The sequence below is a fragment of the Physeter macrocephalus genome, chromosome 18, assembly GCF_002837175.3.
Source record: "Physeter macrocephalus isolate SW-GA chromosome 18, ASM283717v5, whole genome shotgun sequence".
NCBI classification, from domain to species: Eukaryota; Metazoa; Chordata; class Mammalia; order Artiodactyla; family Physeteridae; genus Physeter; species Physeter macrocephalus.
Window position 1 is genome coordinate 43,353,065 of NC_041231.1, and position 13,483 is coordinate 43,366,547.

At 52.1% G+C, this 13,483-nt stretch overlaps 1 protein-coding gene across 11 annotated transcripts in view; it reads left to right on the plus strand.

Moving 5' to 3' along the window:
• The window catches only part of LOC102979520 (6-phosphofructo-2-kinase/fructose-2,6-bisphosphatase 4), a 77,550-nt gene extending 68,169 nt beyond the window's left edge, over positions 1 to 9,381 (plus strand). For 7 of the 11 annotated variants that reach the window (XM_028478521.2, XM_055080117.1, XM_028478519.2 and 4 more), the window contains 4 exons: positions 2,106 to 2,210; positions 3,693 to 3,822; positions 3,928 to 3,990; positions 4,873 to 6,749. In XM_028478521.2, coding sequence (XP_028334322.1) covers positions 2,106 to 2,210; positions 3,693 to 3,822; positions 3,928 to 3,990; positions 4,873 to 5,150 — 576 coding nt within the window. In that variant the 3' untranslated portion in view covers positions 5,151 to 6,749. The other 4 variants (XM_028478518.2, XM_007115372.4, XM_007115371.4 and 1 more) reach the window with 2 other exon arrangements.
• Positions 9,382 to 13,483: the final 4,102 nt, after the last annotated feature.

Here is a 13,483-nt window from a genome sequence, read left to right on the forward strand (position 1 = left end):
GCAGGCGGATTCTCAACCACTGCGCCACCAGGGAAGCCCCCAATCACTTTTAATGCCCATATTTTTAGCAGGTTCTTGATGGCTGCCGACATTCCTTGGCTTATAGGTGCATCACTGCAATCCCTGTCTCCCTCATTACATGGGCTTCTTCCCTGTGTGTGTCTCTCTATGTCTTTACATGGCCTTCTTAAAAGGGCATCAGTCATTGGATCTCATCTACTTGATTATATCTGCAAAGACTATTTCCACATAAGGTCACATTCACAGTTCCCAGGGGTTAGGACTTAAGCGTATCTTTTGGGGGGACGTATTCAACTCACAACAGGTAGTTTGTGTCTTTGTAGGAATTTTCCTATTTCACCTAAGTTGTCTTATTTGTTGGCATATAATTGTGCATAGTATTCCCTTATAATCTTTTTTATTTCTGTGAGCTTTGTATTAATATCCCCCTTTCATTCCTGGTTTAATAATTCGAGCTTTCCTTTTTCCTGTCAGTCTAGCCAAAGTTTTGTGAATTCTGTTGATCTTTTCAAAGAACCAAATTTTGATTTCATTGCTTTTTTCTATTTCATGAATTTGTGTTCTAATTTGTATTATTTCCTTACTTCTGCTTGCTTTGGATTTAGTTTGTTCTTTTTCCAATAACTTTTTTTAAAATTAATTAATTAATTTATTTATTTACTTTTGGCTGCGTTGGGTCTTCGTTGCTGTGCGCAGGCTTTCTCTAGTTGCAGTGAGCAGGGGCTACTCTTCGTTGCAGTGCGTGGGCTTCTCACTGTGGTGGCTTCTCTTGTTGTGGAGTGCAGGCTCTAGGCACGCGGGCTTCAGTAGTTGTGGCACGTGGGCTCAGTAGTTGTGGCATGCAGGCTTAGTTGCTCCGCGGCATGTGGGATCTTCCTGGACCAGGGATCGAACCTGTGTCCCCTACATTGGCAGGCGGATTCTTAACCATTGTGCCACCAAGGAAGTCCCTCCAATATCTTAAGGTAGAAGATTAGATTAGTGATATGAGATCTTTCTTTTTTGATATAGGCATTTATAGGTTTAAATTTTCCTCATCATCTTTCCTTTTTAATAGACAACTTTGCCCCCAAGGCTTTGTCTAGGAAAAAAACCCCAAGGACAAAGGTAGAAACCAGCAGCTTTTTATTTTTTATTTTATTTTTTATTTTTCAGAATAATTTGTTTATTGTGTGTGTTATGAATTGTAGTGTCACAGTTTGTTCTCCCGACCCCCACTTTATAGTTTCCCACATCTTTTTTTTGAATTTTATTTATTTTTTTATACAGCAGGTCCTTATTAGTCATCAATTTTATACACATCAGTGTATACATGTTCTGTACCATTTTCTAGGTTCCACATATATGCGTTAATATACGATATTTGTTATTCTCTTTCTGACTTACTTCACTCTGTATGACAGTCTCTAGATCCATCCACGTCTCTACAAATGACCCAGTTTCGTTCCTTTTTATGGCTGAGTAATATTCCATTGTATATATGTACCACATCTTCTTTATCCATTTGTCTGTCGATGGGCATTTTGGTTGCTTCCATGACCTGGCTATTGTAAATAGTCCAGCAGCTTTTTATTATGGGCGTTTTATTGCTTCCTCTCTGGGCACCTCCTGTGTGCTGGTTCTTGGCTTGAGCCTTGGAAGGACTGACACCGGTCAGTCCACACATTTTCCTGGGCTCTTTTGTTTTGTTTTAAAATGGCATTTGTATACGATACTCTATGCTGTGTGTGTGTGTGTATCCTGAATGACACGAGGGAAATCTTACTTTATAGCCTGTACAGTAATCCATACTCTGCTGTAGTATTTCCATAGCACAGAAGACAAAAAGACACATTAGAAAAGATACATAGTTAACATTTCTGTGTTTATTTTTATGGCATAAACTGGATGGATGGACGATGGGTGGGTGGAAAAGACGTGTGATAGCTTTTTACAAATGTGAGGCTGCCCCTGCTTAGCGTTCCCAGGGTGCCTGCTCTTCCCAGCTGGGAGAGGCCCTGTGGCCCAGGAAATGCCCTCCCCCTGACACAGGGCTGATCCCTGGGCCTGGTGTGGGCAGTGTGATGACTGTAGTGTCTCCCTAGGGCGTCTGTGAGGAAATGACCTACGAGGAAATTCAGGATCATTATCCACTGGAATTTGCCCTGCGAGACCAGGACAAGTACCGGTACCGGTACCCTAAGGGGGAGGTAGGTGGGATATGGTGGCTTAGTCCCAGCCACCTGCTGCCTGCCTGGGAGGACCGCCTGTGACTGAGGGCCCCGAGGGGCTCTGCAGAGGCTCCGTGGGCAGCAGGAGGGGCCTGGCCTCAGAGGTAGGCAGCCTGGGTGTGTGTGTCACCTCCACCACTTCTCAGCCGTGGCCCAGGCTGCAGGCCCCTCCTTGGGTGGTGGGTGAGCAGTGCTGCCCAGGAATCCCAACCCTGAGGCCTGCCCTGTTTCCCATCACTCCCCATCTTTACTTTCCCCATCCCTGGGAGTGTCAGAGGGTGACCCCATCCTTCCTGCGGCTCCAGACACCACCCCTAGCCCTGAATCCAGACCTAGAGATTAATTTTCCCCAGGTGAGTTGTGGCTACCATAAGTCACCTGCACTGTCACCTCCCCTCAGACTGGCTCTCGCCTCAGCCCAGGCCCTGGGTAGAAACAGTGTCACCTTTGACTCATATATCTCCCACTTCTAGGACGTGACCTGGGGCAGTGGCCAAATAAAAATACCTCCCACAGACACACAGGTTTGCGTACACACATACACGTACACATGTAGAAACCCCCCGCCCAAATGCCAGGCTCACAGGTGCCTATGCTGTTCTGTCCTTGGGAATAGGACAGCTTCGGGTAGCATTAATATTTCCCCATATCATACTGTGAGGGAGAGCCCAGATTTAGAACCAAACCAGATAACAGTAAAAAGAAACAAGCAGCTGGCTGCTCAAACTTGAGAATACAGGGGGGAAATTGGTAGGGAAGTTAGTTGCCAAAAGAAGCAATCTAGGATTTCTCCAGAAATACCAGGGGCTGGCACAAGTCATGTTGGTGTTACTCCCAATCAAATCATGGGGCAAACTCAGCTCCAAGCTTGAGGCCTTTTTTTTTTTTTCTGAAGGACGGCTCACTGTGTGCAAACAGGGGTGAACCCCCAGGGCTGGGTCTCCCAGTGAAAAGCTCTAGACCTGCCAGTCACCAGGGTTGGTCCAAGGGCTCCCTCACAGCACCCAGGGGAGGTACAGGGCAGGCAGATTGTGAGGGTCCTTCCTGGGAGCTCAGGCATTCTGACAGGTTGCACTCTGGGAAGTTTGGGAGGTTTTTGCTTCTCCTCCCCACAAGCCTCGTTCTGTGTACTCCACGTGCGGTGGGTGGGAAGGGAGCCGTGTCTTTTCCACCTGTCATCAGTCGCCAGCATGTGAATTGCAGCAGCAGAGGGTTCAGCAAAGGGCCCCAGGATGGGCATGGAGGTGGCCCCTTGGACTCAGCCTAAGGCCCAGCCCTGCCCTCTCGGTCCTACTGGGACCTGGCCCTGGGATAGGGGAGGTGATCCCTTTGTCAGACTGCCAGTCCTCACCAACCTGCCAGAATGGTGAGGAGTTCAGGAGAAGGTAGCCCACTACCCAGAACGTCTCCATCCCTACCCCTGGAGCTGGGTTGAGGGACGCTTCTCACTTGCCCTTGCAGTCCTATGAGGACCTGGTCCAGCGACTCGAGCCTGTCATCATGGAGCTGGAGCGGCAAGAGAACGTGCTGGTCATCTGCCACCAGGCTGTGATGCGCTGCCTCCTGGCCTACTTCCTTGACAAGGCGGCAGGTGCGGACGCTGCCCCTGGGGAGGTGGGATGTGTGTGTGAGAGAGATTGAAGGGGACGGTCACCTGGGCATCCCTGGTGCCAGCCCTCTCCGTCCGTGTCCACAGAACAGCTGCCCTACCTCAAGTGTCCGCTGCACACGGTCCTGAAGCTGACCCCTGTGGCTTATGGTAAAGAAGCTTCCCGCATGCTGACCTGGTTGCCAGACTGGCTGTCTGCAAGGTTCTGTGGTTTTCTGCAAACCCCTGCCTTGAAAATTTCATTAGAGGCTCATTCCTCCTCCTTCCACCCCACCACCTTTCCCAATTTGCTTTTTAATTATTTTTTGTTTTAATTCCTGTGGCCACAGGAAGCCTCCCCAATGATCCTTCCTTAACCATCACCCACCCACATGAGGGGCTTTTCTACTGGTTTCTCCAAAATCCCCCAGAAAGCCCCACGGCCCCCAGGACCCAGACCTGAAAATCTGCGCCTCTGCCTTGGGCTCTGCCAGCAGAGGCCTCACGCAACTTCCTAACCTCCTGGGTCCCGACTCCTCCCCTTCAACGCTGGACGAGGCACTCTCACGTGGTTGTGCCCTCGGGACAATAACTGTAAAGCTCAGTGGCAGCTGAAGTCATCCCAGTGCGTGTTAATCGCCTCGTCCCCCTTTGCACTGAGCTTCTGGCACCATGGTGATCCCGCCTCGCGTGTGAGACAGGGCTGGGTGCGGGTCTGCTCAGCGTAGTGACCCCTCGCTGAGCTAGGCTTGTTGCTTCTCAGACCGCCCTCGGCCCCCGAGGTGGGCCGCTCATCCTCACTGTGGCTCTGCCTGGTGCCCGGGCTCCTCGGCGAGCCTGCGCTGGGCAGTGGCCCAGAGGCTCGGGCCTGACACGCTGCCTGGTGCTTCCTCACGGGGCCTCTGGAGCTGCCTAAGGTGGGAGCACTGGAGAGAGGCTGAGGCGTCTGCTCAGCCCCACAGCACCGAAAGCCTCCTCCTGGGAGAAGCTTCTACCCCTGTGGCTCAGCTGCCTTTCAGGAGGGGGAATGGATTTGCATCTTCCCTTTGGCAGGTTGTAAAGTGGAGTCCATATTCCTGAATGTGGCGGCCGTGAACACGCACCGGGACAGGCCTCAGGTAGCAGCTGGGTCACTGCTGGGGTGGTGGGCACATTCCTGGGGGTCCAGACACAGCAACCACCAGGGCCAGGCCCAGCTGGGGCACCTACTGAGTGAGCCTGAGTTCTCTGCCACGGTGACGCTGTGGCCGGAACAGAGGCTAGAGGCCTACAGGGGGCAGGCGCTTCCGTGTCCCACCAGCCCAGGCCTCATGAGCACCTGTCCAACTTGAGCACCTTTAAAAAATAAAAATGAAAAATGTCCTGCTTTGTTGCGGAAAGGGCCGTGCAGAGGCTGAGGGTGTCTCGGTGCTGCGTAGAGACCTTCCTGCGGAAGGACACGTCTCTGTTCTGTGTTCCCCCAGCGTTAAAGATAGAAGCTCCTTGAAGTGTTGCCCAGAAGCACTTCATGCCTGTGTGGGATCCTTCTGCCATGTTGGTTTCCTCTCCCACTGAGGCCAAGAGCAGGACCGCCCCTCTGGGCCCTATTCCCAGAGTCTGTTGCACCAGGAAGGCTCCTGGGGCCTTAGTCATGCCTGCTGCCACCCACAATGGGACGTGCTGGGCCTTGGGGCCCTGCCCAGGGTGTGGGCCTTGGGCCCCACAGGCTGAGGTGTGTGGACATGTCCTCCTACTTGCTAAGGCTGCTTCCCCTCACCAGAACCAGTCATTGTGTAAACCTCTTCCCTGTTTGCTCTGAGAATCCGATGCAGGCCCAGTCTGGCACACACAGGTCTCAGGGGAAGATGTCTCAACAGGCCCCTCGTGCTGAGGAAAGCCCAGAAGGCGTTGGGCCCCCAGCACTGACGGGGTGATGGTGAAAGAGGCCCCTGGACCCAGCAAGCATCAGGGGCTGGTGCCCTGGTCCATTTGCAGGAGCCAACATGGCCATGGGGTAGTTGGCAGGCACCCTGCCTACCTCTGGGTAGGCGCTTCTGAGAGGCAAACTTCTGTTGGCCACAGGTTCTGGGATGGTTCCTTTTAAGGTGGGCAGGATCTCCAGGTCCTGGCCCATCCTTGGGGGCAGGTTGTGGTGAGAAAGGGGCCCTTGGGAAGCCTGCCCCCAGTGAGAATTGCACCCGCTCCTACAGTTCCAGTGGCCAGCCCTGTGAACTCAGGAGTGTGGCCATAGGGGCCATGTTTCCCTCCCTGCAGATCTGTGCTGTGGCCCAGGTCATTGGTGACCTGACCTGCTCTGTTGGGCCACCAAGATCAGGGATCACATAGGATCACATAGTCTTACAGAGTTGAGGGGAGTCTCTGACCCCCATTCCTTAGGCCTGAGATGCCCTGAACTCAGCCGGCTGTGGACAGAACTAGACTCTGCAGCTGAGGCAGGGGAGGGGGGCTATTCAGGAGGTGCAGGGGGCCCTGTGCCCCAGCTCTCAGGGGACGGACCAGGCTGCAGAACAGGAGATGTCCGCAGGCTGCTGGGGCCTTATCTGACACCTGTCCACCGAAACACCGACATAGCCGGGAGGGGGCACCCTCAGGAGCTGGTCCCCTTCCCAGCCAGCTGTTTCTCCCCACCTGACCCAGACCTGAGGCAGGAGGCGGGGATGGCCTCACTCTGGGTACTGCCTGACCTGCCTGCAAGGAGCAAGCAGGAACTGGAGGTGTCCTCCATCCCCCACCTTTGTTCTGGTGTTTGTCACCCACCACATGTCAAGAGGCTCTTGACCCCTGGCTCTTAGGAAAGGTTGGGGTCTAAGTCCTGTGGCCGGGGCTCCTTGGTGTGAGAATGTGAGTCCAGCGGCCAGAGTGATGAGCAAGGCAGATAGTGGTGACTGTCTGTCCTTGGCAAAGGGTCAGTGTTCTGTGTGTTTAATTTTGTGCAGAATGTAGACATCTCTCGGCCTCCGGAGGAAGCCCTTGTCACGGTGCCTGCTCACCAGTGACCGTGTGTCGTCCACTGCGACCCCCGGGCAGGTGTTGATCTCTGCGGACGAGGTCATTCCAGGCCCTCTGGTCTGTGTGACATTCACCACACAGGAACACCCTCAAAGCCATGCATGGCTGGTGGCACCCAGAATCCCAGCCCCAGCCCACCTGTTTCCTTGTTGACAGCGTCAGGGTTGTATGCGGTGCCCAACCTGCTGCTAAAAACCGCTTGGCCTGACTACGTCTGCACCGGGCCGGTGAGAGGTTTCCCAGCCCCTGATCTTTCTGTTTCCTCTCACCGGCCGGGTGGGCTTTGTGAAGTGTGAAACCAAAAAATGTGAAACGGAAAGCACTTGCTGTGATGTTTCCACCCACTGAGGCCGAGCTGCCTGGGTAGACCTGGGGACCCCTGCCAGGGCTCTGCTGCCCTTTCTTTGGCCACTTCCTGAGCCAGAGGCAAGGTGTTCATGAGCTGCTGCTGCCTCAGTAAGCGGGAAAGAGCCATCCCCGTCCTGCCTCGCCAGGAACTGAAGAGCTTCCGCCAAGGCAGCCATCTCCACTGGCCAGACCCTTGGGTCCGTGCGTCTGCATTTGTGGACGCTCAGGAAAGCAGTGTGTTCACTTTAGCACATGGGAATGCACAGAAACATGCATGGAGCGGGGTGTTTGCGATTACCCCTTCCCAATTATGCCTACACTGGAATACTCGTGGGAGCTGGTAGCCAAGGCCACCCCTCTCCAACTGCTCTCATGGTGCAACACGTAAAGAAAGACGTGAAGAGTCGCCCTTCCCAGTGCTCGAGGGAGAGGCTGCCCTCCCATCTTCCTCTCCCGGCCATGCCACTGGGCTACCTTGCACGCTGCTGCCTGTGTCCACACAAGAGTGTACACTGGTGGCAGGGACCTGCATTTGCTGTGAAGGATTCGGATAAGCTTGCATGGTCCTGCAAAGCCTGTCCTGGCGTTTGTTGACCTCCACCCGCGGGACTAAGCACGGGAAAGCCCAGAGCTGGAGGCAGCCCCTAGCCAGGGCAGGATTTTCCCAGCTTCTGATTCTTGTACACAGGAGCCTGATGAAAACGACCTCGGGAAGCCTACCATCTGTCACGCCCCTGAGTTCTTTTGGGCCCAGGGAGTTGGGCTGGGCCGCAGGTTCCGGCTCCATTTTGTAGCTGGGAGAACAGGCTGGCCAGCAAGTTGTGAGGCTGGGTGAGGAAGTGTGTGGATTTGTAGTTGGATGCGCTGCTGTCTACAGGTGGTGGTCCTTGGTGAAGTCAGGCCCCAGGATCCTGTGTCCCTGGCCCAGGCTGATGGTCTCTCGGCCTCGAGTGCCACAGCAGCTATGGACAGACATGGATGGAGAGATGTCCAGGACAGAGCCGTGGCAGTACCCTCCTTCTGGACTTACCTCCTGTCAGAGCCCCAGGCCCCTTAGACCCAGGGCCAGAGGACCACGCTACTGCCTTTGGGATGTGGGGACTGCAGCCTTTACTTCCATGTCTGCCAGAGTATTGGTGACTTTTGGTCATGCTCAGTTGTTGGCCATAGCAGGTCCCTTTGGTCAGCGGCATGTACATCTAGATGTCACCACCTCTCCAAGACCTCAGGCTGGCTGAGGTGAGACCAGCGAGGCCTTTTCTCTCTGTCCAGAGGGCAGCCAGGAGCTACTGGAGACGTGTCACAAGGACGGGGATGGGGCGGAGGGAAGTCTGGGATCCCAGCAGGGCTCACCCTGAGCCGGCTCTGCATGGGCAGCCGTCCACCTGGCTGGCTGCCCGGTTGCAGCCGGGACGGTTGATGTGCTCCTGTTGCAGACATGTTTCCTGCTCGCCCTGGAATGGATGTTGTTGGATCTCAGCCACACATCACACTGTGTCCAACATTCTTTGCAATAAATACTCTTTAAAAAAAGAACAATCTAAGGTTGTGTCGTGTGGCCAGCTCGCCACTGGTGAGGTTCTTTCCAGCAGCTCTGCAAACCCCTGTGCTCTGCTCCCTCCCACCAGGTCTGTATGGACCCTTGGTCCAGCTCCCACCCCCATGACTACCCATCCCTGGAGCGGAAACTGTCTTGCCCTGGAGTGAGCCCTGGGCAGGGCCCGGGTTTTCTCTGGGCTGACCTAGGTTGCTGGACCCTCACCGCTGAGACAGAAACAGATGTAGGGGGGATCTGGGGTCCCTGGAAATGTGGGTCCCAAATACTGGCATCCCTGGAGAGGGGAACCAGAGGCTGGGTCGAGGATGGAGGGCCTGCACAAGGCTGTGGGTGGAGCGTGCTGGCTGATTCTCTGGTGTTCTTTGTCACTTCTGGCGTGGGGAAGATGGTGACAAGAGGCACCCTTTCCTATGCCTCAGAATTTTTTTTTTCCTTTTACATTAAAAAAAATTATTGAAGTATAGTTGTTTTTTTTAAAATTATTTATTTATTTTTATTTTTGGCTGCGTTGAGTCTTTGTTGCTGTGCGCAGGCTTTCTCTAGTTGTGGCGAGCGGGGGCTACTCTTCCTTGCGGTGCGTGGGCTTCTCATTGCCCTGGCTTCTCTTGGTGCAGAGCACGGGCTCTAGGCACACAGGCTTCAGTAGTTGTGGCACGCGGGCTTCCTATTGGAGTATAGTTGATTTACAATGTTGTGTTAGTTTCAGGTGTACAGCATAGTGATTCAGTTATACATATAGATGTATTCATTCTTTTTCAGATTCTTTTCCCATATAGGCGATCACAGAATATTGAGTAGAGTTCCCTGTGCTATACAGTAGGTCCTTGTCATCTATTTTATAAATAGTAGCATGTATATGTTAATCCCAAGCTTCTAATTTATCCCTCCTCCCCATGCCTCAGAATTTTGTTGGACTTTCTACACCTTCTGCCCTGGGGCTGGGGTGTTGCAGGGATCTTCCTCCATGGGCATAACATTGCTGGGCATTTGCCTTTCCTAGTGTGTCAGGGCAGAGGGTGGCTGTGTCACAATGGACGACAGGAACCCCTTAGGCTTCATCCCCAGGCTCAGAGTGATATCAGCTGTGACTCTCTTCCTGGTAGGTGAGGTTGGGGGACCGCTGAATGGTCCCCACCCTGTCTCCGGGCACAGAGTTCCTGGAGTGGATACCTGACCTCCTTAGAGGCTTCCTTGCACTTTCTGAAGAAGGTTTTGAAGATTTTAACAGCAAAGCAACAACAGAAGGAATGAAATATGACACTCTCAGAATTTTTCTTCAGGTTCACTGGTCTACCGCAACCTAGAAAGAGCGATTATATATGGTTAGGTTGAAGAATTTTGTAGCATTTTGGGTTGCTAGGAAACAGTGGCCATCAGGTAGGATCAGAAGATATTTGGATAGAATGAAATATTGTTACAAAGACATAGGTTTCAGCAACATTTGAATTATATTTGTAATATGATTGTATATTATATATTAATAAAATATAATTATCACCTGTAAAGGCGAGTTGCCATGTTTGGTTTAGACCAATCATTACTCATCCCCTGGGACTGGGCACATTGTTGTTTAAACAAACACTGTTCTATTGAGAGTGGAAAAATGGGGTAAACCGGAAGTGGTATCTGCCTGTGGCTAATGGCCACAGGTCTCTTTGGGAAGGGTTGTGGGGAAAGTACCAGCATGAAGCTGGGCTGTCTTCACAGGGCCCACCTTAAAGGGCACCCACCCCACTTCCTTCAAGGGCCCCTGGGTTTGTGAACTGATCTTATCTGGAAAATTGGTGAGAGATCCTATCCTCTGCAGTCAGGTCTCTGGTGGTCAGCCCTCTAGTTCTTTTGTCATACACGTCCAGTAGGGCTCTACTGGCCTCCCCATCAGTTTTTGTCTTAGGGGCCTGGTGATCCTGCCGAAGATCCTGGTGTCTGCATTGAAATCAAGCAGGCATTTCAACTATAGTGTCTCCAACCAGAATCTCTGACCCATGGACAGCCGTGACTATGGTACTTATGGGTCAAATTGTGTCCCCCAAATTAATACATTGAAGACCTAACCCCGGGTACCTCATAATGTGACCTTATGTGGAAGTAGGGTGGTTGCACGTGTCATAGATTAAGATGAAGCCATACTGGAGTAGGGTGTGCCCCTAATCCAAAATTCCCCAGCAACTTCAGAGACAGCATGGATCCTGCTGACATCCTGGCTTCAAGCTTTCAGCCTCCAGAACTATGAGACAGTAAGTTTCTGTTGTTTGCGCCACTCGGGGTGTGGTACTTTGTTACAGCAGCCCTGGCAAATGGAAACTTCTCAGCGATGAACTTCCTAGGGCCTTGGTGAAGGGACTATCTTCTGGGTTGTCTGTCTCCAGGGACTCAGGGAAAAGGTGAGTTGTCCCTGATAAATTCAGTCCAACATTTATTTTGAATGAATGAGTGAATCTTCCTGAGGCCTTGGGTTCTTTCCTCTATATTACACCAGGGAGCATTTGGCATCTCAATTGCACTTAGTGAGACCCAGTTTTCATTTCAGCCAACCAAATAGACAGGCAGAACAACCTCCAGTAGCTTAAGCCTGCGCATTGTATCCAAAGTTCCTGGCAAGCTCACCTGCATTGATAAAGTCCAACCTAACTAAGCTGATGTTCTTATCTCCATGGTCTAGGGCCTCGGTGGGTCTCCCTCGACCCCCTCATAGTGTGTATATTTTAGCTAATGTAAAATACCAAAGTCTTAAATTCTTTTGATACATAAGCCATCCCCTCTGGGTCTGACTTTGTAATAAGGTCTCCAGACATGCTGGTATCCATCTCTAGTTTAAGGAGTTGGGGAGGAGGAGCATTAGAAGAGTTGACTCCCCTTGCAAGGTAACTCCCTCATGAGGTCTCAGGGGAGGACACCTTGCTTCAGTTGGCAAGGGAGGTAGAGAAGGGCTGGTTGGTTGCAATCTGATTCCTCTAATTCTTTCATATGCATCTTCATTTCACTTAATTCATTAACTTAACACATTAAGTGCCTACCATGTGCTGAGCAGTAGGAATATAGCAGTAAGCACAGGGGCAAACTCCCTCCCTCACAGAGCTGACATTCTAGTGGTGGAAGACACAGTAAAGAGGTAAGTAGTGTATTAGAGGGTGCTGGGACAGAGTTGAGGGCGTGGTTCAGGGTTGTATGAAGTCCTCACTGAGGAGGCGACCAATGTCCTGGATGTATTAAATACATTTTCAACTTACGATATTTTCACCTTACAGGGGGTTTATCAGTAACCCCATCACAAGTTGTGGAAGATCTGTACCACACCACCAGTGATGGCTGTACTAGCTCTGTCTCCTCAGCCTGCTGGGGTTGCCAAAGTCTTTCCCTTCATCCTGGCTGGATTTCCACTGCCTTTAACTCCAACCAGGCAAACGTCCACTCCGGATGCACCCCCATTTCCCTGGTCACCTGCTGACAACTTTATCAGTTGGAGGAAACTGACTCTGCCCAACATAAGCAGAAATGGAATTTATGAAAATGAACTTGTGTAGCTCCCAGAACCACCAAGGGCACAGGAGGACAAGGCAAAGAGGCCATGCCCAAGTCACAGTTCTGCTTTGGCAGACACTGCATGCTGCTACCTGGCTGCCGTGACCCCCACCACTGCAGAGGCTCTGGTCACCAGCCCGCTAGGCACACTCCAGGGAAGGTATGTCTGACTCTAGGGAAGGTACATCTGATTTCAAGGAGGGTACATCTGATTGGCTGGGCCTCGGGCAAAGGAAGCTGGGAAGTGGATGTCTGGCATTTCTGCCTTCTAAAATGGAGGAAGGGAGCCCAGGTGCTGGTGAAGAGGAATGGCAGGAAGGAGAGCTGTGCTCTACTTAGCTCTCACACTCCTGGCCCTGTGGGTCAGTCCTGGGCTAATGCCACCCACGCCCTGCCACCCACACCATGGGACACTGGGCTTTCTGAGCATCCTTGGGTATTGCTTTGGCCCCATGCAGAGTTCCCATATGCAGCGTTCCCATATGCAGCTTGACTGCCACATAAAGGTCCCAGCAGAAAATACTCTTTAAAAAAATACTTATTTTAAAAAAATTTATTTATTTATTTGGTTGCACTGGGTCTTGGTTGCGGCAGGTGGGCTCCTTAGTTGCGGCTCTCTGGCTCCTTAGTTGTGGCATGCAAACTCTTAGTTGTGGCATGCATGTGGGATCTAGTTCCCTGACCAGGGATCGAACCTGGGACCCCTGCACTGGGAGCGCAGTTTTATCCACTGAGCCACCAGGGAAGTCCCAGAAAATAGTCATTATTAACCCTGTGCGTATTTGAGGAGAGTCCGATAAAAGGGCCGTTTACAGAGCTGTGGGTGAATTTGGGTGGCAGCACCTGGGGCTAACATTGGGAGCACTTTCCTTCCCTAGGCCTTGTGGACTGAAGAAGAATGCACAACCAAAAAGTTGTGTGGGACCTTACTGAGGACTAAAGTCCGGAAGACAGCCTCTCAGAAAGCTCTGAGGAATTGCTCTGAAGAGATAAGGGAGGAGCCAGGATCTACAGGAGTTTTTGGTGGGAAGAACAAAAACAAAAATATGTAGTTGAACATCAAGATTACTAATCACAGGGCTTTCCCTGGTGGCGCAGTGGTTGAGAGTCCGCCTGCCGATGCAGGGGACATGGGTTCATGCCCCGGTCCGGGAAGATCCCACATGCCGCAGAGCGGCTGGGCCCATGAGCCATGGCCGCTGAGCCTGCGCGTCCGGAGCCTGTGCT